The 25,527-nt window shown below is 37.4% G+C and overlaps 1 protein-coding gene across 1 annotated transcript; it reads right to left on the reverse strand.

Moving 5' to 3' along the window:
- Window positions 1-760: 760 nt before the first annotated feature.
- Window positions 761-25,391, reverse strand: LOC144437691 (uncharacterized). The gene is made up of 29 exons (XM_078126699.1): window positions 25,325-25,391; window positions 24,136-24,420; window positions 23,571-23,638; window positions 22,453-22,633; window positions 21,874-21,941; window positions 21,417-21,539; window positions 21,082-21,223; window positions 20,505-20,632; window positions 19,549-19,668; window positions 18,688-19,001; window positions 17,955-18,132; window positions 17,109-17,305; window positions 16,570-16,666; window positions 16,198-16,377; window positions 15,618-15,769; window positions 14,667-14,745; window positions 14,296-14,396; window positions 13,705-13,884; window positions 13,364-13,499; window positions 12,582-12,736; window positions 11,548-11,836; window positions 10,736-10,921; window positions 10,030-10,140; window positions 7,283-7,411; window positions 6,755-6,958; window positions 6,036-6,346; window positions 3,572-3,644; window positions 3,108-3,214; window positions 761-2,662 (listed from the first exon to the last, which is right to left on the reverse strand). The coding sequence occupies exons 2-29, from the start codon at window positions 24,311-24,313 to the stop codon at window positions 1,987-1,989; spliced, it is 4,863 nt and encodes a 1,620-aa protein (XP_077982825.1). The 5' UTR covers window positions 24,314-24,420; window positions 25,325-25,391; the 3' UTR covers window positions 761-1,986.
- Window positions 25,392-25,527: the final 136 nt, after the last annotated feature.

A 25,527-nucleotide genomic window follows, 5' to 3' on the forward strand; every position in this document is an offset into this window, starting at 1 on the left:
GGTCGATATGAAATGTATGTCAGACTAAAACACTTCTGTTGGTTTTCATGATATCATGTAAAGTGTTTGATGCTCAATGATGTTACTGCCCAGACTAGCACCTTGTGTATATTTTTATCCTTTGAAAGGTTGCCATGGCATGTACAAATTATACGTACCGGTATATATAGTTATTTGCCATAAAGGCAAATCATTCTGGTAGTATTGCAGTTGGACAAAACAAAAGAACTATTGATGTATATGTTGAGGGCGCATGTCATTTTTGGCCACCATATCATCCTGCAGCATGCGGATCTGCATATGGAAGGCCTTGCTCGTCATGTGGTCAATGTTTCAAGTCATTATGGACATATTAATTCTGTTAGAAGTGATCAATACATTGCTATTGCCATTCCATTCAATGAGGAATTTCATGCTGTCTATTTGTGGTTGTTAAACTACCTGTGATTACTTGCACTGGTGTGTATATGCATTCTTGTGGTATTAACATTGCATTGAAATACCAATACTTTATTGCATACTATATGCAAATGATGATACAACTGTTCCTTGTATATGAAAGCACAGTTCAGCTTTACGGAAAGTTTGTATAAACCGAGCAGACAACTAGTATGCACATGCACAAATACATACCATACAGCTGCAGACAGACAGACAGACATACACATTAAACTGCATGGTAGATGTTGTTTGGACTATCTGTAATCACCACACACACAAAGGCATCGCATATTTTGTATATTTACATTTATTATTGCACAAGCATATTTGACCAATTCTTTTCTAAATATAATCTTTTCAAAATAAATGGCTGTTTTCAGACATATTTTTTGCATACAGACATCTTTGCAATGCTTCTGAATACTTGGTATTGCATTATGTACTTGTATGTAGCTTGCTGATTCAGACTCCATGGAGAAAAAAATCAATTGCTTAATGTGACAACATGACTGAAAAGTTGTACAAACACTTCAGACTTATAGATTTTGAATTTGCAAAGATTAAGTATCAAGACTATGCAGTCTATAAGTCTATTCTGAGAACTATAGATATCTTGGATAATAGACAGTACATATGTCTAGATGTCTACAGTACAAATTATATGTATTATATATAACATACACAACATCCTGTGATACTAGTATCATCAACAACACATCCTGGATGGACTATGAACACAGGAAGCTTCAGTGGTGAGGGCAGTGGACCCACAGGTCATGGCACCTTATGAAAATTTTGGCAAGTTGCTCAGTGTGGACATATAAAGATTCTGTGATGTCATTATACAGGAAGAATAACACTGGGACTGTTTGGAGACATAGAGTAGTACTAAATTAAATTTTCCGCGTTTCGCTAGTATAGAGGAAAATTATTGTCTGGACGTTGTGAGAACAGCCAATGGGAGACGTGGAAAAAGTCACGTGGGTGACAGTATTTAAGTGAGGGAAGCGGGGATTTTGAACCATTCTAGGCCAGCACCCGTCACAGTGCAGCCAGTTTGTTTGAGTTTTGAACTAATGTCAACTTAGTTAGTATTGCTCCTTTAGCAAAGGAGTTCAGTTCTAGGAACCAGAGCCAGTAAGGAAGACACCCGAAACCTCCCCAGATGTGCATTAGACAGTGTGTCGGGTACAGGTTTCCAGACTTTTTCCCAATGGGTTTTAGTCTGGTTTTTCCTGGGCGGTCTTTTGTACGGTAGAAGGGGCGATAAGGCTCAATCTGTTTGTTTGTTGAAATGTTTCCTTTTCGTTTTAATTTTTTGAAAGAGTGTTTTGCAATTGTATCTTGCACTTTGTTACCTTTGTTAATAAATTACACGGCCGGCATGCACTCATGTGACCGCTTGGCGACCTACCAATAAATGGTGTGTTTTTTTGGGCTGTGAAGCATTGGAGAGACCAATAATGCAGTTCTGTGTATGAATAGTACTAAGGTTGTTTCTTGACGCTGTGTCACGTGATTGCTTTTATAGCCCTGCCAATACCTTCATCCACTTTCCAGTTGCTTCAGTGCACTGAGTACACAGTTTGGACAGGCAAGTGGTACGCAACCATTCATCCTATACAGATGTACCATGATATCAGCAGTAGCTGGCAATGGCACAGGCAAATTATTCATGGCAGTTTCAAACAAAGGCACTGTGGTCAGGAGAAATGGCTGTTTTAGGAAGTGATGTCCACAGGAGAACACCATTATGTCTGGCTCTTGTTCTTCTGGGACGTATCGATATGTGTTGGATTGAATTTGTTCCTTCAATGCTTTCAGCAAGGCCTGCGCATCGTTGTGTGACAGTTGTATAAATTCTCTGCTGTTGAGGTCTTTTTTCAAGTTCTGCAGTATTTCCTGCCACAGCTTCTCCTCTGGTACATCATTTGGTTGATGTTGCAGACCTTGCTGTAGTTGTGTTTTATCCCCCGCGAAACCATTAATCATGATGTCGCTGTATTCTTTGTGTGGTTGGCCAGATGTGATGTGTGTCACTACTGCAGAAGTTACTTCCAGGCAGAATTTAGTACTGAAACTTTGTCTGATTTTGTCTGGAATTTCCAGTAACGATTTGGCACTTGTTGGTAGAGTTACATCTTCTCGGTCTGTCAGTAAAATGATTTCTATATCAGCACTGTTTTCAGGGGCAACATACACCATTTCTGCTGAGTTGGCACTATAACAAATAAAACAATAGTTTTCTGGTTAATATACGTATGCTTTGAAGTTCTCACAAAGTTAAATGACACCCCTCACCCTCTCATGTACACACATCCAATCCCCTCAACACTGCAATGCCTGTACATGTAAGTGGCCATAGATGGCATTTCATACACTTCTGTGCGATATGCCTTGTCTGATCTACTGTTAATGAACAAATTACATGAAATGTCTGAACAACATCAAATTCAACAAATAATACAGTCACATACTCTCTCTCTCTCTTTCTCTCTCCCCCTCCCCCTCTCTCTCTCTCTCTCTCTCTCTCTCTCTCTCTCTCTCTCTCTCTCTCTCTCTCTATCTCTCTCTCTCTCTCTCTCTCTCTCAGACTACAGAGTCAATCTCACATTTCGTGTACACAATGCCATGTCTTTAGTTACTGAATATATTACATGCAATACCTGAAGAGCATCAGACTCAATGGATAAGCCAACAGCTTCAAGTACTCAGATAGTATAACTTCCAATGGCTGCATTGGTAAAGCCATGGAGTACCAGAACCATAACATCTAGGCAATCAAAATAAAGAGCGGAAAATAATGCACAAGACTTGATAATAAGTGTGACTACTTGCATTCATGCCATAATCTTTCTCAATTCAGGAATTCCATACATCTGTTTCATAATGCTGTATTTCTATCCACTCTCTGTGTTGTGCTAAAGTTCCTTACTATATTAAGGCACTGTAAAGTGAACTTCCATAATTATGTTTCATCTGACATGTGAAATTACCATATTGGTGACCGACAGATTTCTACATGAGATGATCATCTTTGGTAAATTGTAGTATACAGTAGAGTGATGTTACCAGATAAAGTGCAAACCCACTTCTAAGATTAGTGATTGCTTTCTTTGTTTCTCCTTACCTGGTGTAAAAGGAATGCTAGATCCATGTTGGTTACAGTAACAGTATTTCCACTCTTCTCATCACTAAGTATTCTATCAAAAACAAGCCATTGAGAATGACATAGTCCCCGCTATGATTGGGTTTTAAGGAATTAGCACTACTCTGATCACGCAACAACACTTGTGAACCTAAATCAAACAGACTTAGATATGTTGTGTCTGCTTGTCGGACATGGAACATGCCTACAACAATAAAGGATTGGTCGGGTATGGGGGATCATATCAATATGAAAATGGATATGCAAATGTATGTCATAGAACACTGTCCTAATACCAACTCTGAATGAGATCTGTTCAAGCATGTCTGAGTTATGGCTTTGGACATGGAAAATTCACAAACAAAATGGCTGCCAGGCAGCCATATTGGATCGTATCATGACGAAAATGGATATGCACATGTATGTCATAGAACACTGTCCTAATACCAACTTCGAATGAGATCTGTTCAAGCATGTCTGAGTTATGGCTTTGGACATGGAAAATTTGCAAAAAAAAATGGCTGCCAGGCAGCCATATTGGATCGTATCACAATGAAAATGGATATGCATATGTATGTCATAGAACACTGTCCTAATGCCAACTTTGAATGAGATCTGTTCAAGCATGTCTAAGTTATGGCTTTGGACATGAAAATTCACAAACAAAATGGCTGCCAGGCGGCCATATTGGATTGTATCATGACAACAATGAATATGCACATATATGCCATAGAACACTGTCCTAATACCAACTCTGAATGAGATCTGTGTGAGCATGTCTGAGTTATGGCTTTAGACAGGGAAAATTCGCAAACAAAATGGCTGCTAGGCGGCCATATTGGATTGTATCATGACAACAATGAATATGCACATATATGCCATAGAACACTGTCCTAATACCAACTCTGAATGAGATCTGTGTGAGCATGTCTGAGTTATGGCTTTAGACAGGGAAAATTCGCAAACAAAATGGCTGCCAGGCGGCCATATTGGATTGTATCATGACAACAATGAATATGCACATATATGCCATAGAACACTGTCCTAATACCAACTCTGAATGAGATCTGTGTGAGCATGTCTGAGTTATGGCTTTAGACAGGGAAAATTCGCAAACAAAATGGCTGCTAGGCGGCCATATTGGATCGTATCATAAAACAAATTGACGTGCATATGTATGCCATAGCATGTTGCCCCTGTACCAAGTTTGAAAAAAATCGGTACAGGCATCTCCAAGAAACGGCTGTGGACGGACGGACGGACGGACGGACGGATGCACGGACGGACGGACGGACAGACGGAACCCAATCCATAAGTCCCCGTTCCGGACTTCGTCCGCGGGGACTAAAAAGAAAGTTAAAGCCTGTTCATGACTTCAGACTAGTACATCATGACCATAATACCAGAATCATTTCCTGCCAACGCTGTGGTTACTATCGTACATCACAGGAAATCCTTGTTGGTACCTAACTCATTCTATGTCACTTAGCTTTCAGATTGTTCAAAATAACACACTACTAATTCGACTGAAAAACAAAGTTGCTTTATTTAATTATCTCCATCCAGCTTTTGCTGAACAACATCATATATCTCAGTCTTCCATAGTCTATCAGCTAGCCCTCGGATGTTCTTCTGATAAAATACGACACACAGCCGAACAACGCTATCGAGGATGGAACATCCGAGGTCTAGCGAATGTCATCAGGATATAAATAACTGCCAATCAGAGAACCGTATTAGCGAAAAGCACAAACAGAGGACAATAGCTAAATTTTCATGCATATTCATCTTAAGGAGGGGCTTGTAAAAATAACCACCAATGCGTTAACTAAAATGTGTGAATGACAACGTCTACACACTCATCAAACACAATTACAATAAACTGATAAGACATAGTAATGACATAAATGTGTTTGTCAACACCTGCATGCAGAGATTGAATATATTAAAGTATATATATGCATATATGGCCCAACCCACCGCTTATCGTACTCTACACCTACCTGAGACAACTATGAATCACTGTTTTGGCTTTATCTACTATCATCTCAGTCTTCCAATCCTTGTGTTTGAGTACCCTCTGAAAACACCTACCTGAGACAACTATGAATCACTGTTTTGGCTTTATCTACTATCATCTCAGTCTTCCAATCCTTGTGTTTGAGTACCCTCTGAAAACACCTACCTGAGACAACTATGAATCACTGTCTTGGCTTTATCTACTATCATCTCAGTCTTCCAATCCTTGTGTTTGAGTACCCTCTGAAAACACCTACCTGAGACAACTATGAATCACTGTCTTGGCTTTATCTACTATCATCTCAGTCTTCCAATCCTTGTGTTTGAGTACCCTCTGAAAACACCTACCTGAGACAACTATGAATCACTGTCTTGGCTTTATCTACTATCATCTCAGTCTTCCAATTCTTGAGTACTCTACACCTACCTGAGACAACTATGAATCACTGTCTTGGCTTTATCTACTATCATCTCAGTCTTCCAATCCTTGTGTTTGAGTACTCTCAGTCTATACACCATACTGTAGATGAACTTTCTATCCATTTCATAGATGTCAGCTACTCCTTGCCAATCTTTGTAATCCAGACACAATCTCAACATGACAGTATGGCTGTAGTGAGAGGGTAGGTTTTGGAGTACCAAACTAATGCAGTGCCTACTGTATGGTACACTCTGTGGTCCCATTCTAGACAACTCTGGAAGGCTGATTTCAAGTTCACTGTCAGACAAGTCATCGCTCTGTCAAAGTATTGTAAAATGGTACACTTCTTTTACTTTTAGGCTGCTATTGAGTCATTGGAAAGTTTTGCACTGTTGGGGTGTTAAAATACTCAACCAGCCAACCAATGTGAAGACTCTAGAGAAGGCTTATGCTGTAGGTTTTTGCTCATATTCCAATAGCAGATTCTGTTGCCTGTGTGCAGCATGTGAGAAAGCATACCCATGATACAGCATTAGTTTGTAATTGGGTTCAATAGATCAGGACGACATCACAAAATTTGCCAAATCGATGTCTTTACTCAGTTGATAGAACATTATGACTGGAATCTAGTGTTTTATGCACTAGCCTCATTCCTTTTCCAAAACTTTTAAAAAACCCTTGTAAAGTAAATATTATACTGCGGCAAACATGAGAAGTAGACATACCAGAGTGTCGTCATCCATCAAGTCATCCATTGGATTGATACTGAGACCACCTGTTGTAATGACCAATGGTAAGCCTGGTAACTGAGTAGGTATAAGGACATCTTTACCAAGGAACTGTCCACCCTTCCTCCCTGGGTGATGGTGGTGGGTTTGTATATTGCCTGACATGCCACCCCTGCCTCCTCCAATACTCTCTAGTCCAAGCTAAAAGGTATAAGGAATCATTCACAATGCGATGAGGTATGGAATGGGAAGTGTGAGTGGGGTGGGTGGGCTTTGAGTAATGAAACGGATGGCAGACAAGTATGAAAGTTACTTTAAAGGAGACTTTCAAAAGGAAGAATGTTGAACTTGCAGATTAGCCATGCATAAGAACACATGAATGCCTCCCCCAAAAGACACACTAGTGCACATAAAGTAACAGACACAAGTGTCCATGTATACACACAGACACATAGACAGACACATGAACACAGACACACACAGACACACTGAAAGACACACACACATAAATAGTAATTGTCATACCTGTCCATGATCTGCTCTTCCCCACACCCACGTGTGACCAGCGATATCAATGATAGCAGAAAACTCTACTCCAGCTGCCACTGCTATGACTGGTTTTTCTGAGAAATGTTGTACTAGAGTTGGTACAAACTGGAAAAACAAAATTAATTTGAGTTAAATCTATCCATACACTTTCTGTTTTGTGTCTACGTCTGATGACTGAAGTCTAAAAAAAGTATCGTAATTGTATGGAGTGGTGATGACTGACACCCTACAAGTGCTACATATAGTGAGCTGTGATGAATAAAGATCTGTTCCACTCTATAAGTCCCTACCCCAAGTTCACCAAATAGTTTGCATTCACTCAAGCTATCACACTCACCTGTTCCAATATGTAAGTCCCTACCTCAAGTTGACCAAATAGCTTGTGTTCACTCAAGCTATCATACTCACCTGTTCCACTCTGTAAGTCCCTACCCCAAGTTGACCAAATAGTTTGCATTCACTCAAGCTATCACACTCACCTGTTCCACTCTGTAAGTCCCTACTCCAAGTTGACCAAATAGTTTGCATTCACTCAAGCTATCATACTCACCTGTTCCACTCTGTAAGTTCCTACCCCAAGTTGACCAAATAGTTTGCATTCACTCAAGCTATCATACTCACTTGTTCCACTCTGTAAGTCCCTACCCCAAGTTCACCAAATTGTTCGCGTTCCCTCAAGCTATCATACTCACTTGTTCCACTCTGTAAGTCCCTACCCCAAGTTGACCAAATAGTTTGCATTCACTCAAACTATCACACTCACCTGTCCCACTCTGTAAGTCCCTACCCCAAGTTGACCAAATAGTTTGTATTCACTCAAGCTATCACACTCACCTGTTCCACTCTGTAAGTCCCTACCCCAAGTTGACCAGATAGCTTGAGTTCACTCAAGCTATCACACTCACCTGTTCCACTCTGTAAGTCCCTACCCCAAGTTCACCAAATAGTTTGCGTTCACTCAAGCTATCACACTCACCTGTTCCACTCTGTAAGTCCCTACCCCAAGTTGACCAAATTGTTTGCATTCACTCAAGCTATCATACTCACCTGTTCCACTCTGTAAGTCCCTACCCCAAGTTGACCAAATAGCTTGCATTCCCTCAAGCTATCATACTCACCTGTTCCACTCTGTAAGTCCCTACCCCAAGCTGACCAAATAGTTTGCATTCACTCAAGCTATCATACTCACCTGTTCCACTCTGTAAGTCCCTACCCCAAGTTGACCAAATAGTTTGCATTCACTCAAGCTATCATACTCACCTGTTTCACTCTGTAAGTCCCTACCCCAAGTTGACCAAATAGTTTGCATTCACTCAAGCTATCATACTCACCTGTTCCACTCTGTAAGTCCCTACCCCAAGTTGACCAAATAGTTTGCATTCACTCAAGCTATCATACTCACCTGTTTCACTCTGTAAGTCCCTACCCCAAGTTGACCAAATAGTTTGCATTCACTCAAGCTATCATACTCACCTGTTCCACTCTGTAAGTCCCTACCCCAAGTTGACCAAATAGCTTGCATTCCCTCAAGCTATCATACTCACCTGTTCCACTCTGTAAGTCCCTACCCCAAGTTGACCAAATAGCTTGCATTTCCTCAAGCTATCATACTCACCTGTTCCACTCTGTAAGTCCCTACCCCAAGTTGACCAAATAGTTTGCATTCACTCAAGCTATCACACTCACCTGTTCCACTCTGTAAGTCCCTACCCCAAGTTGACCAAATTGTCCGCGTTCACTCAAGCTATCATACTCACCTGTTCCACTCTGTAAGTCCCTACCCCAAGTTGACCAAATTGTCCGCGTTCACTCAAGCTATCATACTCACCTGTTCCACTCTGTAAGTCCCTACCCCAAGTTGACCAAATTGTCCGCGTTCACTCAAGCTATCATACTCACCTGTTCCACTCTGTAAGTCCCTACCCCAAGTTGACCAAATAGTTTGCCTTCACTCAAGCTATCACACTCACCTGTTCCACTCTGTAAGTCCCTACCCCAAGTTGACCAAATTGTCCGCGTTCACTCAAGCTATCATACTCACCTGTTCCACTCTGTAAGTCCCTACCCCAAGCTGACCAAATAGTTTGCATTCACTCAAGCTATCACACTCACCTGTTCCACTCTGTAAGTCCCTACCCCAAGTTGACCAAATAGTTTGCATTCACTCAAGCTATCATACTCACCTGTTCCACTCTGTAAGTCCCTACCCCAAGCTATCATACTCACCTGTTCCACTCTGTAAGTCCCTACCCCAAGTTGACCAAATAGTTTGCATTCACTCAAGCTATCACACTCACCTGTCCCACTCTGTAAGTCCCTACCTCAAGTTGACCAAATAGTTTGCATTCACTCAAGCTATCACACTCACCTGTTCCACTCTGTAAGTCCCTACCCCAAGTTGACCAAATAGTTTGCATTCACTCAAGCTATCATACTCACCTGTTCCACTCTGTAAGTCCCTACCCCAAGTTGACCAAATAGTTTGTATTCACTCAAGCTATCACACTCACCTGTTCCACTCTGTAAGTCCCTACCCCAAGTTGACCAAATAGTTTGCATTCACTCAAGCTATCATACTCACCTGTTCCACTCTGTAAGTCCCTACCCCAAGCTGACCAAATAGTTTGCATTCACTCAAGCTATCATACTCACCTGTTCCACTCTGTAAGTCCCTACCCCAAGTTGACCAAATAGTTTGTATTCACTCAAGCTATCACACTCACCTGTTCCACTCTGTAAGTCCCTACCCCAAGTTGACCACAGTCATTCTTACCAATAGAAAACATCTCACCAGCCACTGTCACAATCAAGGTATGGTTACTTCCACATGCAACCTGTCCTCAAATACAGAGAGAGACGGTAATAATCAATACATGATCTGTACAGGAGATTAATATCACATTATCATATAGTGACTGAAACATTTTTCATCAGCTGGCTATATGTGAAAAAGAAACACTTTTTCCTCTCTAAAGATATTTTAGTTTATGCACCTTACTCAACTGCATTAAAAGTATTTGCTTCAAGGAACAAGTTCGAGATATTTTGGTTTTTTAATCCTCTTGATTTCCATACCTTATAAGTTACAGTTGGTATAGGCCTTCATTATTTTACAGAAAGGATTGTGTCGGGGGTATCCCTGACTGTTGTATTTCACAATGATCGAAAGGTTACATAACTAAACTAGCGGAATAATATGTAGTAGGAGTATGTTTTGTACAGTCATATATTATATGTACTATTTTGTATCTTGCATTTCAGAAATTACACTCCTTGAAACACTGACAAATTTTCCAAATGAATTCCTTTTTATAACGATATCTTTAACTAATTTGTTGAGGCACAAACTGCATATGCAGCAGTTTTCTTGACAAAGTTTACATTATTTTGTACATTCTTATAGGATACTATGTTTGCTTGATCCCCCACCTGTTTAATTCTGTTGATAATGTTATTATCAATGGGTCTTGGTGTAAGATGAACTGTTTCATAAGCTTGTGGTTTCACTGGTGAATGACTACCACGACGTCTTCTACTTTGGAGTAGTTTTTGTCTGAGAGAGGCTGGATGTGAGCCCCACACATAGATCAGTTGAGGACCAGTTGTAACAGCAACCTGAAAACCAACAAGGACAGTCCTTAATAATGTCTTTAGATGAGTCCAGATATAGCTGAGAACTAGCCTTACAAATGACTTCTCTTCGTACTCATTATTTATTCAAATATGAATTTCTTTATGTTTATGATTGACAGATTTTGATGACACCTAGATTTTTTATGTATACTGTGATATGTAATGTTTGCGTCAGTGTTGTAGGACACACTTTTAACATTCTGAACATTACTGACTAAATATCTTCATGGAATCCTTTAATTCAACCAAATGCTTTGTTAACGGCAGTAAACTGTCTAAATCGACCTTGAGTGGGACAAAATTTCATGGTCAGTTTTTAGAGCGAGTCAATTTAGTCAGGGTGGGCGTGGCAGATCAAGACAATCATATAACAATGGCATGGTTCTCCAGACTACCCAGATGAATTAACGAACACCACTTTTGTGTTCTTACAGTTTTGCTTAGACATTTTCACACACACAGGTAAATTGATTCAGAGACATGAAAAATAAAATCAGTTTTTACATGAATATAAATGCATTTTAACTGATTATCCTACTTTAGCTAGAGAAAGTAAACAACTTGTATTGACTATTGTTTGTCTTGTCAACGTAAATTTATCAACTTACATTGTGGAACAATCCACTTGAAACCATGACTACTTTATAATCTTTCAGTGCCATGACAACAGTTGGTAAGGACTGCTTCTCTATTTCTCCATCACCAAGCTGACCAAATCTATTGCATCCAAAGGTCATGACCTGACCTTCTAAGGTCAAGACAACTGAGTGACAGCATCCAGCACTGATTTGGGTCACTTGAGAGTCAGCAAGTGCTTGTACAATCTTAGGTATGGGCTGATCATAGGGGTCACCATGACCGAGTTGTCCATGTACACCCCATCCCCAGCTCCAAACTCTACACAATAATAGACAGGGAACTTTGTATAAGAAATTGTGAATTTTAACATTGATATTTGAAAAGCAATATTTCGCCACTTTTTAAAGTATCCTTCTGGTGTGATTATGACCAGTCTTTGACACCATACAGTAGATAATAGTGGATGTAAATTTCATACCAAAAGTAAATTAAACGATTTATGCATGCATTGATGGTCACCAATTCAATGTACCTGCAATAGAATTTTACTGGCTGCCTAGGCACGTAAAAAAGTAATAACGAAAATAACATTGATATCTTGGTTGACACATGCATTACAATAAGTGCATATGAGAATAAGTCAACCTTCAGGTTCTTTCTAGCATAAGATAAAATGCTATTACAGGGACTGAGAATTATGATATTAAATGTTATGCATGACACATAGTTTTAACCATCTAATTTCTCTGATGATCGTTGAATTCTTAAAGAGGAGAAAACAAGTGACAAATTGTTCATACAAGATTTACCTGTGGTCTTGGCACAATGCCAACGAAAATAACATTTGATATCTTGGTTGACACATGCATTACAATAAGTGCATATGAGAATAAGTCAACCTTGGGGTACTTTCTAGCATAAGATAAAATACTATTACAGGGACTGAGAATTATGATTTTAAATGTTATGTATGACACATAATTTTAACCATCTAATTTATCTGATAGTCGTTGAATTCTTAAAGAGGAGAAAACAAGGAACAAATTGTTCATGCAAGATTTACCTGTGGTCTTGGCACAATGCCAATGAATGGTACTGTCCACATGCTATGGCTGCAATTTTATGGTTTGATAGTTCAGTGATTTCTACTGGTCTAGTCTGGGTGTGACTGCTTCCTATACCAACTTGACCATACTTGGATGAACCCCAGCCATACACCTAGGAGATAGACATTGAAGTCATCAGTCAAGGGTGATTTGATGTTTTTGCTGTTTCAAAGTATCAGGTAAGCATGATGAAGAAATAAACATTATTTTTGCCCTAAATGTAGACAACTTAGTTTTAGTCACCAAATCTATTTAACTCACAGTTAGCCAGTCTGTCTCTGATCATTCACTGTGTCCGTCTGTTTACCTGTCTGTCTGTTTGTCCATCTGTCTGTACTCTTTTCTGCTTCACTGACACTGCTATTTTTAGTTTTAGAGTAATTGGTGATTCTACTATCATGGAAAACACTAAATCAACATGCAATGGTGTGAGTTTCATTTATTTTATTATTGTCATTTTTTATGAAAACACTAAAACTGTGGTAGCTTGTAGCCCGTTGATCATTTTGGAATGTATGCCACAGAGGTGTGATGTTTATCAGCATTACCCGGTACATGCAATAGTAAAACAATACTAATCACAAACAATGTGTACCTATGGATGGCAATACTGCTAATGTTCTTGTTTTGCACATAAACCAGTCTTCACATACAGAATGGAATGGCTTATGTCTCATTCTACACAAAAAAATTTATTCTCGGAAAATTCTAGGAAACATGTAGTTCTGTTTAAACTCACCCCTTGTTGGCAGAGAGCTAGAGTGTGTTCCCTTCCACATGCAACTGATAATACTTTGATCCTGTGCATATGTAATGTCTCTACTCTGAATGGAGTAACTTTACCCTCATCTACAATGATTTCACCATGGCCCAGTCTGTGAAGGAATCAATGACAACTTTTAGTGCATTTTCAAATAGCGGCTAGTTTCCCCTTGCACTCTCTATCAAAATAAAGTGTGCCTCACATATCTACAATGGCACTCTGCAAAATTATTGAAGTGCAAAAATAAATATGTCCGGACTATTTTAGATTTTGTGAAAATGGTTCATTCACGTGACATCAAAAGGTGAAATGTTTACCTTCCACTGTGTGCTTTACCCCAGGTGTAGAGATCACCATGGCAGACAGCTGCGGCATGGTACTGACCACAACTCAGTAAAGTACTTTGTTTAGCAACACGACTGGCTCTTCTTGGACTACTCAGTGGTGATTGTGGTGGACTGGTTAGTGATGTGTCTTCCTGGTATCCTGCAAATGATCTATACATACACCAGATAGTTAGTATTCAATTTAGTCAAAAGTCAAAATATCAAAAATCAATCATGAAATAGTCAAAATGTGTCAAAAACAGGCAAAATGATGTACCAATGCAAGACACCTGTGTTTCTATGCAAATGTTGGTATCTGATAATCATAAAATTGAACGGAGTTCTCATAAAATCACATGTAGTAATTTTATTTCATAGTCACATTCAGTCTACAGACTTGGCTATCTGGCTTGGGAATCTCTTTCGCCAGAATGTCTGCTGTGCCAATGTGCTGATCCAGATAGCCAAGTTTCTGGGCTAGATAACAGACTTAGCCTGACATTATAAGGTGACCGTTCAACTTTCATTCATCTGTTACCATGACATTCACAGCTTTATTTTGATATAGTGATAGTAACTCACCCAGCATGAATTCTCCTGATCACCTGTCTCTTGTAATTTAGTACCAGTAAAACCTCCAGGAAGAATTCAACCAGGGTTTCTAATCTCAGTTGGTTTATATCCTGTCATACAAAAAGATACAAGACAGCCATCAAAGTAAATATCTCTAACCACAGATGTTCTATGTAATGTAATCAGATGGCATGATCAGATGGACATATTTCTGACTACTATTAGCGCCCTCTATTGACATAAGCAGGCAGTGATGTAACAGGATGGAAACAATTCATTCACTACATATAGTAATAGCTCTACAGATTTCTAGCTATGAGAGAGAAATTTGAATCTGAGATATACACAACCCTAGTAAGACTGCAAAGGTGAAAACTTACATGTACATGAGATCCTGGTTCACTGGAGGATGTGCTGAATGAACTGAATGTTGATGTTATTGAGCAGAGTGATGAGGATCTGAGGATAAAGACACAACATTCAAACTCAAGTAGTAAAGATATTTATGATGAAGTAACTTTATCTACAGTACTTACTATCACATGAAACAATTGATTTTAGTATGAATATTACACAGTGTGTTAGTTTTAGTTAATTTGTATTTTTATGGCATCAAGTATATAACATTATCAAATCAAAGTATACTGTTCTTTAAGAACCTGATATACATACATTGATTGTTCTGTACTTTTCAAAACAGATTGAGGTGCTGATATGACAAACAATATATATATATATATATTGTTTGTCATATCAGTACCTCAATTATGTATTCCATTTTTCTAGTGATAACATTGTTGTTTAGGCATGATATATGTGTAGCTGAACAGTTGGTGTCCATGCATGAAGCAATGTTTAGGCATACAAAAATGTTGGTGCATATGCTCACAAAAATGTGTACAAGTCCATTTTTATGACTGCTGGCACTGTAGTACCACTATACACTTTATGTGTTAATTTTTTAAGTCCTACAGTTTTTGACTTCACACACACACACACACACACACACACACACACACACACACACACACACACACACACACACACACACATACACACACATGCACGCACACACATACACACACACACACACACACACACTTATGCATGTACACTTTGCCATGCTTATAACACTACTGAACCTCAGTTCAGTTGTGCTAATCAAAAACAATTTAACTTTGACATGAACAAAGTTACAAAGACTCATAAACCTCAATTTAATAAAAGGACCTTTGTATTCAACAACTTTGGAGAAGCCAGGATGTGTCCAGTGACATATTAACCAAAGAGGAAAAACACAATATTCAATGCAAGTTAAATATAATCATCACCTTCTTCTACTTTGGATAGCTGCCTTCTGTAGGTGCATTTTCATACTTGGTCTGGAAGGATCAAACAATTCTGCAAGTCTTAGTACGGTCTCCACATCTAGTTCTCTCAGACAAGACTTCATGGCTGTTAGGTATTTGTTAGTGTACTCAGGCTGTAAGACAAGTTATGAATTGATAGGTCAGGAGAAGTGTAACAATATAGCCTGGATGTAGAAAAGGAGCATGACATACATGTGTCATATGTCAACAAACACATTCACATGAAAATGACCTGCTAGTCACCCAGTTGGAATCATGGTAGAAGCTGATACACAATTTTGACTCAAATTAATGGTGAGGTGTCTGTATTTCATTATGTTGATGAAATCTACATGATTTGAATGAAAGCTACATACTAGATGAAAACCTAACTTAAACAAGGAAATTCAATTTTTATTTGCTGGTAACATTTGAGGTAGATTGTCACTCTGTGCCTTTCATCTTTGGACTGAGAAAGACATACATTACACTCATACCTGTGCCAGGCTTGTTAATTTTTGCAGATACCACAACAATAACCTAATTGTAATATATCATTTACCTCATTCAGGAGATGATAGACCAAATCAGCTGATGTCAAACATTGCAACAACGTGCCTGTACTGGTTGCCATGGCAACAGAGAATTCCTGACTCATCGCCCTAGTAGTAGAGTCAATACCTAGTTGTAAGGTACCTTTACTGATGATGAGGTCAAGGGCATCACCTACATGACCACGACTCTGAAAGGAAAAATAATCGTAAAAGACTTGTTGTTCCAAGACACAACTGTTTTCACAAATACCAAATAAAATTGACACAAGATTCTTGTTATAACTGTGGCTATGAATTGGACAATAAAAATCATCTCTAATGTACTTGAGGAGTGAGAACTGAGATGTCAGAATTGGTACGAGATAGGATCTTATACTTACCTTTGCTATGTCCATCAAAATTTCATACATTCCATGTTCTGCTAGTAAGTTTAATGCCAGCAGTACATTGTAGTCAAAACTATCTGTCAAGAATTGTCTTTAAAAAAAGTAAGAAAGAGAAAATCAAATTAATTATTATGTTGTATATGTTTGGTACTTCACAAAATCAAACCATCCAGTTCCTGAAATCATAGCACATTGACACACCTTATCAATACCTTACTGTAAATGTATAGATCATAATGTTGTCACTATAGCATATAACTTTACTGTAACACATATAAACTGTGAAATGTCACATTATGCCACATCATATCACATCATACAAACAGTGCATTAATTTGCCCTGATTATTATTTCTCTTCCAGCAAAACCTGTTGTTTTTTAACATAAGAAACTCCACAACAACTATTGATGAATGTGAATCAGCTACATAGACATTTCTAGGTGTCTCCCTTTACTCTCTACAATCTTGTCAGTACTTCAATAACACCAAAAAATGCACCATCTATAAACATAACAACACCAAGTGTACAAACCTGAAAGTCATTTCTAAATGTCTGTCTTTGCTCTCCACAATTTGTTGTATGTAACATTGTACGGCCAGGTTTGACAACTCTTTCCTTTCAGTGGGTAACAACTCAGCTGGTCTGTTTAACACAAGTCTTAGGTGGGTCAAGATCTCTTTCATTCTTCCATATTTGGCAAAACTGGATATTCTTGTCATGTTGTCACACTATGCAAGAATGAATGTAAATATGGAGTACTGTCAGTTTTACAACATATCAGTGGCAGTCAACAACAAGAAAGTCACTTTGTGGATAGCGATTATGATACATAGATACTCATTATATCCTAATAAAGTCACAGTGTATAAATTGAAAGGACATTTGTCTATATTAAACTGGTGTTCTGTATTTTTATGACACCACTGAACAAACCAGACTTTAATAATTTGGTGTTTTGATCTTTCTGTGTCTGTCTCTGACAATATATGACCACAAAGTGTGATTGAAGCATAGCAATGTAAAGTTTGTCTCCTTCTTTTGAGTAGTCATTTATGTGACTCATACTTCATTAACTATGAAAACTTACAGTACTGCATTCCAAGATTGAAAACTATAATATTTACACATATACCTTGAAAGATTGAAGCGTTACATTCATTCATCTTTCAGAAAACTTTGAAAACAACATTACACAAATAAAATTTGAAGAATTCTGTGGAAAGTTCAAAATCTATGTAATTTTCATAAAATATTTAATTGTGTGTGTGTGTGTGTGTGTGTGTGTGTGTGTGTGTGTGTGTGTGTGTCGTTGGGGGGGGGGAGTTGGGGGGTTCATGAAAAAAGTTTGAAAACATGTACATTAAGATTGACACATACCTTGGAAAGATTAAAGAGTTTCATGGCCTGGTTATATTCTCCTCTTGAAAGTCTCAGTTTAGCACCTGTTTCATACAATGTATTAACATCTAGACTCAACACAATACCAAGTTGATCAGCTAAGGAGCAATCACTATACTCAACTGCTAACTGAAGGAATAGCTTCTCTGGAGATACTCTACAAAAATCAGAATAGACTTAAAGAGGATTGTATAACATTTATGTAATAATTTACTGTAATATACAAATACTAACACTACCTCTAGTAAAACCTATGAATTATACAGGAGATATTTTAACATAATTATCCTCATTATTACACACACTGTATACTAACATAAAGTAAACATGTACAAACCAATTTACATACACACAATCAAAAAAAGATACACACAAAACTCGTGAACAGCCAGACATCTTGGAAATAAACACAAAATGCACAGACACCTCTAAACTCAAAAACTCTGGCTTGTACTTGTAACTTCCCTAACTCTGATTCCCCACTCTTCTAAAATCGTTCACTCTGGTTATCCCACCCTTCTAAACTCATAATCTCTATGGCTATCCATTGCTTCTTACTTACTTACTCTGGCTACCCCATGCTTACTTACTCACTCTGGCTATCCCATGTTTCTAATTTCAAAAACTGGCTACTGCATATTTCTTAAACTCTCTAACTCCTGCTGCACCATACTTCTAAACTCACAAACTTTGCCTACTCCATGCTTCATACCTTGGTCTACATTGATATACAGCAGCATCAGTTACTACAATACAACCGTCTAACACCGTATCTTTCTGTGACTCTATATATTCAGCTGTGCTGCTAGCTAGGCCTCGTCTGCTTCCTCCATCACCCTCTGTCACTTTGTGTCGTTTCTGTCTGTCGGCTAAATACCGTGATGGAAATCTCTCTTTGTAGATTTCAAGTATGTTTTCATCATCTGGTATTGAAAACAACTGTACTACTGCATCCATGCTGGTTTCTTCATCAACAGTAGGAGATGAAGTCTCTGACATTTGGTTGGAGATGACACTCAGACATACCTAATGTTAGATTAATAAAAAAAAACAAAAAACAATCAATGAATAAATGAACAACACTTATAAAGTGCCACACTCCCAAACATTACATTCAATCATGCTGAATCCTCTCTGATCACAGTCTTGGACGAGTTTGTGGACAGCAAACAGATGTGCTGAAAATACATGTATGATTTTGCAGTCAAATGCTTCCAAACATTATCGTCTACTCTTTTTTAAGCCACTAAAATATTTCCTTGTTTTGAGTAAACTGCATCATACTTTAAAGTATGCATAATAAAATTAACTTCAACTCAACAAGCTGTCATCTAAAATGTGTACACATGTATTAGGTTCTTCTTTAGGTTTGTTTTAACGGCCTACTTTTGATTAGGATTCAAACCAAGGTATGAAAAACAGTTGTTTGGCAGAGCTGGAGAAAAAGTTGGGACAGAACAAATGAATGATCCTATGTAATACTTATAAAAATGACACAAAAGTGATGGAATTGGATTAACCATTGAAAATATCTCAAACTGGGTATTTTGAGACACTATGCACTATGTCTTACCTTGTCCATATGATTAATCACAGCAAACATGAGTCTATCAGTCAGAACTATATGATCACTGTCAGCTGGCACTTGATACACGAATAATGGCAACCAATTATCAACACTGGCATCAAACACCTGCATAGGAGTGAACAATTATTGATGTATGAATGTTATTTCATGACCTCACCATAATCATGACATTTAACATGTAACCTCGTGTAACTTAGCTTTTAGTTTTGTTGTATGACACGAGCACTCTCATTAAATTACAAAAACTCATATTTTGAAAAAAAAAGAAATGTACGCATTGATCCACATTACAAGAAAAATGAATTTGTCAATTACTAGATCTGTGATTTATTTGAATCAAAACTAAATACTGGAAAGATTCATAAATATGAATACCGTTATCTGTTTTAAGACAACATGATGAGGATGATGATGATAATATTAATATAATGACAATGAGGACGAGGACAACAACGACGATGTTGAATCATCAGGTCAACAAATGAATATGGAGAATATACTGTAACCAATCCATATGCAGCTCAGTGTTCATTCTAGATCACAGGATCAGCACATATGTTTTATAAAAGACCCTAATAAATCTGATGAATGCGGCCACACAGCCACATCGAAAAATGGACTCGGTTGTTTGCATTCTTAACTTTATTTTACCCTTGACATCAGTTCTAAAGCTACAATGCTACAAACTGTGAACACAAACCTTGACATCAGTTCTAATGTTACAATGCTACAAACCGTGAACACATACCTTGACATCAGTTCTAATGTTACAATGCTACAAACTGTGAACACATACCTTGACATCAGTTCTAATGTTACAATGCTACAAACCGTGAACACATACCTTGACATCAGTTCTAATGTTACAATGCTACAAACCGTGAACACATACCTTGACATCAGTTCTAATGTTACAATGCTACAAAAAGGTAAACACATACCTTGTAAATGCTAGTTTCTTTATCATGTGCTGCAACATAGTTTCTACCTTTAGCATGTTGTACATTCAGCCTTACATAGTTTGAAAACTGTTTGAAAGGTACTGGGGCAAAATCACGTCGGAACTCATCTGTAATATCAGACAGACAATAACCAAGATATTATTATCACATTGAATCCTATTTGAACTGTTTAATTAAAAGATAACCATATTTAGATAAATCAGTTAGCTGATTTCAAACCCAATACAATAGTAGGCAGTATGCTATATTGTGTTTGAAATATTGTGTACTAGCTTACAGATAAACAGAAAATGAGGCAAGTGTATCTAATCTGATTTAAATAGCTGTCACAAAACATTTTCCTACACTTACGACATTGTGATTTGACCGGTTAAAACATGTCACTAAAAGCGAAAGTGAAGAGTTTAGATTATATGTAATAAGGAGCCTTAGAATTAAATTTGTATATACATGGATGATAACCAGTGGATACAATTGTAATATCGACATGCTGCAGTGTTTATCAATATGACTCTCTTATTCTTTCTGTGAGTAAACAAATCTAGGTAAATCACACCTGACTGTAAAAACGTTTCAAACGGTACTGTTCTTCCTTCCAACATTTCAAAGCCCATTTGTGAAACATCACTATCAGGAGACCACTGTGTTGGAGATAATTCTAGTAGCAGTCTCCACTGTTCACCAGACACTGTATGAATCTGTAGATGAGACAGAAATGATGACAATGAACTTATCAGTAGTCAAACTTAAACAAAAGGCAAGGCAAACTGACTAGTAGAGAAGTCACCAGTAAAAAGTTAAATTTACTAGTAAATAAGTCAAATTTAAAATCAGATAGTCAAACCCACCAGTATATAAGTCAAACTAACTGGTCTATTAGTCCAAACTTACCAGCAGATAAGTCACAGAGCTCTTGTCATTCTGTGCTAATTCAAGATTTGCAACCTTTTCTTTAACATCAGTTACAGCTACATCATGATGTAAACCTAGGTCAATGAACACTAATTCACCAAGCTGGAACAAAATGAAACAGAAAAAATTATATGTGGTGGGTTCAGAGGAGATATCATATACAGCATACACTTTGGTATAAAAGTAAGTATTCAAAATGAACTGCCTTGGTTCCTAAAAATTGTAGTATATATGCTTCATAAAAATAAGAGGCATTCTAACATCCCAAAGATCACGTTTTTTGGCCTTCACTCAGTGTTTCAAAAGTTGAATAGCCATAATCTGAGGTGTCTTATTTGTCTTTACTTGTTTAAAAACTGTAAATTCCAACATCAAGTGTTCATTATTCCTGCACTTGTATTTTCATTTCTTCTAAAGATCAAAGCATACATCTTACCTCTGTGCCTATGATCGCAATGTCTTTCTTATCAATGCTATGCCACCATACTATACTGGTAGGTGGAGCTGTTAAAAAAAATAACAACAAGAACAATAAAATAGAGGCTAACAAGGCAGGAACAGTAGACTGGCTTCAATAACATGCATCAAGCTAGAGAGTATAGGTTAGTCAAAGTACCTATAAAGATATAATTAGACTCCCTAGCTTAAATGCTGATTAGGCTGCTGACAGTGGCAACTTTTCAACTCCCAGCTCATAATTTTCTAATTTTTGTTTTTTAAATTTTGTTTTTAAATTATGATACAAGGTATAGTATTCTACTTTCTTTAACCAAAGATTGTCTAACCTTAGCAAAAACACTGATTAGAGTACATTTAGATATTTTGTTCAGTTGGTTTTTTGAGTGACAAAAACCCTTATTTTTCATCGTAGGTTCTGTATTTGGACAGTTTGCAGCCAATATTTACAAAACATGAAAGTGGTACTGAAAAGTGATATTTTAGTTTCTGCATAACAATCAATGAAAACTTATATATATATCAAAACTTTCTCAATTTCCAATACACTTTCACTAACCTCTTCTGTTAGTAGGTTCTATTATGGTGATGTCTGTTGTTGACCAATTGGGTTTATAATCTATTGCTTTATTAAATATTGCTGCGACAGGTAAGACACACACTGAGTTGTCTTGGCAGGCACACACTAGCCAATCACCATTGGGGTCAAAGGACATGCATACCATCTGTTTACTTGGATGCTATATCAGAATGAAGTATGAGAAAGTACAATATCATAAACTACACTGGTAGACTAATAAACAGTTATTGTGTTACTGTAACTCTATAGAGAAAGGGTATTAAGTGACAGTGAGAGCACATTGTTTGAGGTCCATAGAGTATTTATTGTCTTGAAAATCACATAACCGTCACTGTTTGGGGAAACAGTTATGAGCGTTTTATGGAATAGGTTTATAATAACCTGCACACAGGACTACACAATTACATGTAGTACCTCTATCTCAGAGCTACGTGTATACTGGTACAATCTATAACCCTAAGAAGCATTCTTGCTACCACTCTAATAGTACATAGTACCAATTACTTGGTAGTCCCCTGTGGGATTCTGTTTAATGTATACTTTTAACATAAGCTATGAAATAGTACATAATTTTTTGTCTGCCACTGGTGCTTGTTTCTATTTTTATGGTCCATATCATTGCAGCAGCATTAGTTTTTCAGACAATATTTATCTCTAATAGGTTCTCAATAAGTTCTGTATGTCACTACTTCAAAAAAGACGAATCATCAGTAAAATTGTCATTACCTCACACAAAAAAATATAAAATATTAACATAACATGAAACACAGATCTTCTTTTTTTTGGAAACCATTGATTGAAACAAATCTAACTCTTGATGTGAGTCGTATCCTATCAAGTATTATGAATGGGTACGCTAAGTTACCACCAGGCTGGTTCAGTACTAATGGCCTTGAAAGTTTGATACTCTGAAAGTCATATGGACTGATGAGCTTGCAATATGAAGATCTATTATCAGTCCACTCTTTAACCATTTGACCATCATGATTTACCTCGACATACTAACTAGCCCCCCTCCCCCCAAAAAAAAGGGGAAAAAAAAGAAGAAAACTGGAAAACAACAACAAAACAACAACATTCCTCATTCAAGGTCTTACCTGGAACCACTGAACTTGTTTGACTATTGGTACCTGTCCATAGACACTGTATCTAAGTAGAAGATAGCCTACAAAACATGTTCAGAGGTGACAGAAAAATATGCATCAATGCAAAAAAACACACAAAATTGTATGGAATATACAAAATTCCATACATAACTTCATTTCAGAATCCTTTTTATACTGCAGATACATAAGATAAAATCAAGCAATATTTCAGTAAATGGCAAGTTTCACTTTTTTACTTTTGAGAAGGGTATAATTTAGGATATAATGTTTATCTTAGATGCAAATTAAAACAATTTTCTTAATCTATGGTGGTACAAATCATTTCAATATCTCTTCATATATATATTGATAAACTGAACCAAATTTTATGAATATGATTATGATTATGAGAAGTTAAAATTACAACATTTTACTACAGTTTTACTGTAGTATTTATTTATATTTTACATCGCCGGATGTATTAGCACGTCTGTGCTACTTTTTAAACCGAGTATAAATAAAATAATAACAACAATAATAATAATAACATACTTCATAATAAATACCAAATACATACCATTATCACACATTAAAACCATAATGGTTACAGGCTTTGTTTTCAACTCTTTAAAGGCACACAGTTTGACATGAACAGTCCTTGACCTGTGTTTGTCAATGACATGACTTGAGTCATTAGTAGCACCATGCCTTCTAACCCTAAGTAGGGTAGCTAATTCAAACAGTGGATATGGCATGCTATTTAGGGTCTGATCCTCTCTGTAGTACTGTAGTACTGTCTGCTATCTCTAAAAGCTCATTTCTTGATCTTTCCTTCAAGATGACTTCCTTCTTCGCCAGTTACCTATAAAATATATTACATGCAAAGCTATTATTATTTTGTCATAGCTTGAAAGTTGAAACGTTGTTTTGTGGAGTCTGGCTTTGCAACATTACACTATTGATCATTTTTTTTGCAAGTGCTACTGCCAGATATTTCAATGATTTACTTGATATTTTCAAAACATTGTAAGTGTAATTCAACTCAACACCAATGCTTCATTTGTTATGTTTTCTTGCCAATGTCACTTCTTGTGTACATGGCTTAATAAATAAATAGATATGTACATCAATGAACAACTGTACGTGATAGCATGGAGTTTACTGGTAGCATCACGGCCATTCTACCTCAATGATGATAGATACCTAACTATTATGAATTTCGGCTCACTTCATTCATACAATACATGTCATTGCCAGTGTTACAGGTAGATCTACACACAGAGCTCTGATTTACACCATAGACCCTCCACCATTATTGGTGGACGGTCTATGTTTACACCTACACAGGCTACAGGTATACACTGTTGTTTTGTTAAAAACTTATGTGCATGTTTCAATGTACGGGTTTGTTTATCAACTCGATAGATTGTTCCTTGCCTGTCAGTAAGTTTTACTGTAATTCTGACAACTCGAATTTCTCACTTGACAATCACACTTTGCAAATATGACATTTCATACACCCTGTTTTCTATCGAAAAACAACACCCCTCCTTGAAGGACAACCCTGTGACTTCCGCGTCGCGTCTCATAACATACAACTTGACCGCTTAGCTCTTAGCTCGATCTAACAACCAGAAAATGAATCTTATTTTACATTTGACGGCAAATGCATCTTGAATTTTCATCTTGAATGTCGTATAACTGACATATTTATCTCAGAAATATCAACATTTAACACCTTGGGACGTTCTTCACTGCGAACTCACCTTGTTTTGAACCCTGGCCACTCGTGCGACCGACTCCGTGCGGACGCAGCCATCTTGCAAACTGTTATAGGACTCCTATTAACGGGGGTACACACATATACATATTTTGTATTATTGTGTATTGTGTATATGAACAAATATAAAATCTGTCCTGTAAGTTATGGAATTTTCTTTCCAAATCAACAGAATTAAAAAATTAAAAA

The sequence above is a fragment of the Glandiceps talaboti genome, chromosome 1 (assembly GCF_964340395.1).
Source record: "Glandiceps talaboti chromosome 1, keGlaTala1.1, whole genome shotgun sequence".
Classification (NCBI taxonomy): Eukaryota; Metazoa; Hemichordata; class Enteropneusta; family Spengelidae; genus Glandiceps; species Glandiceps talaboti.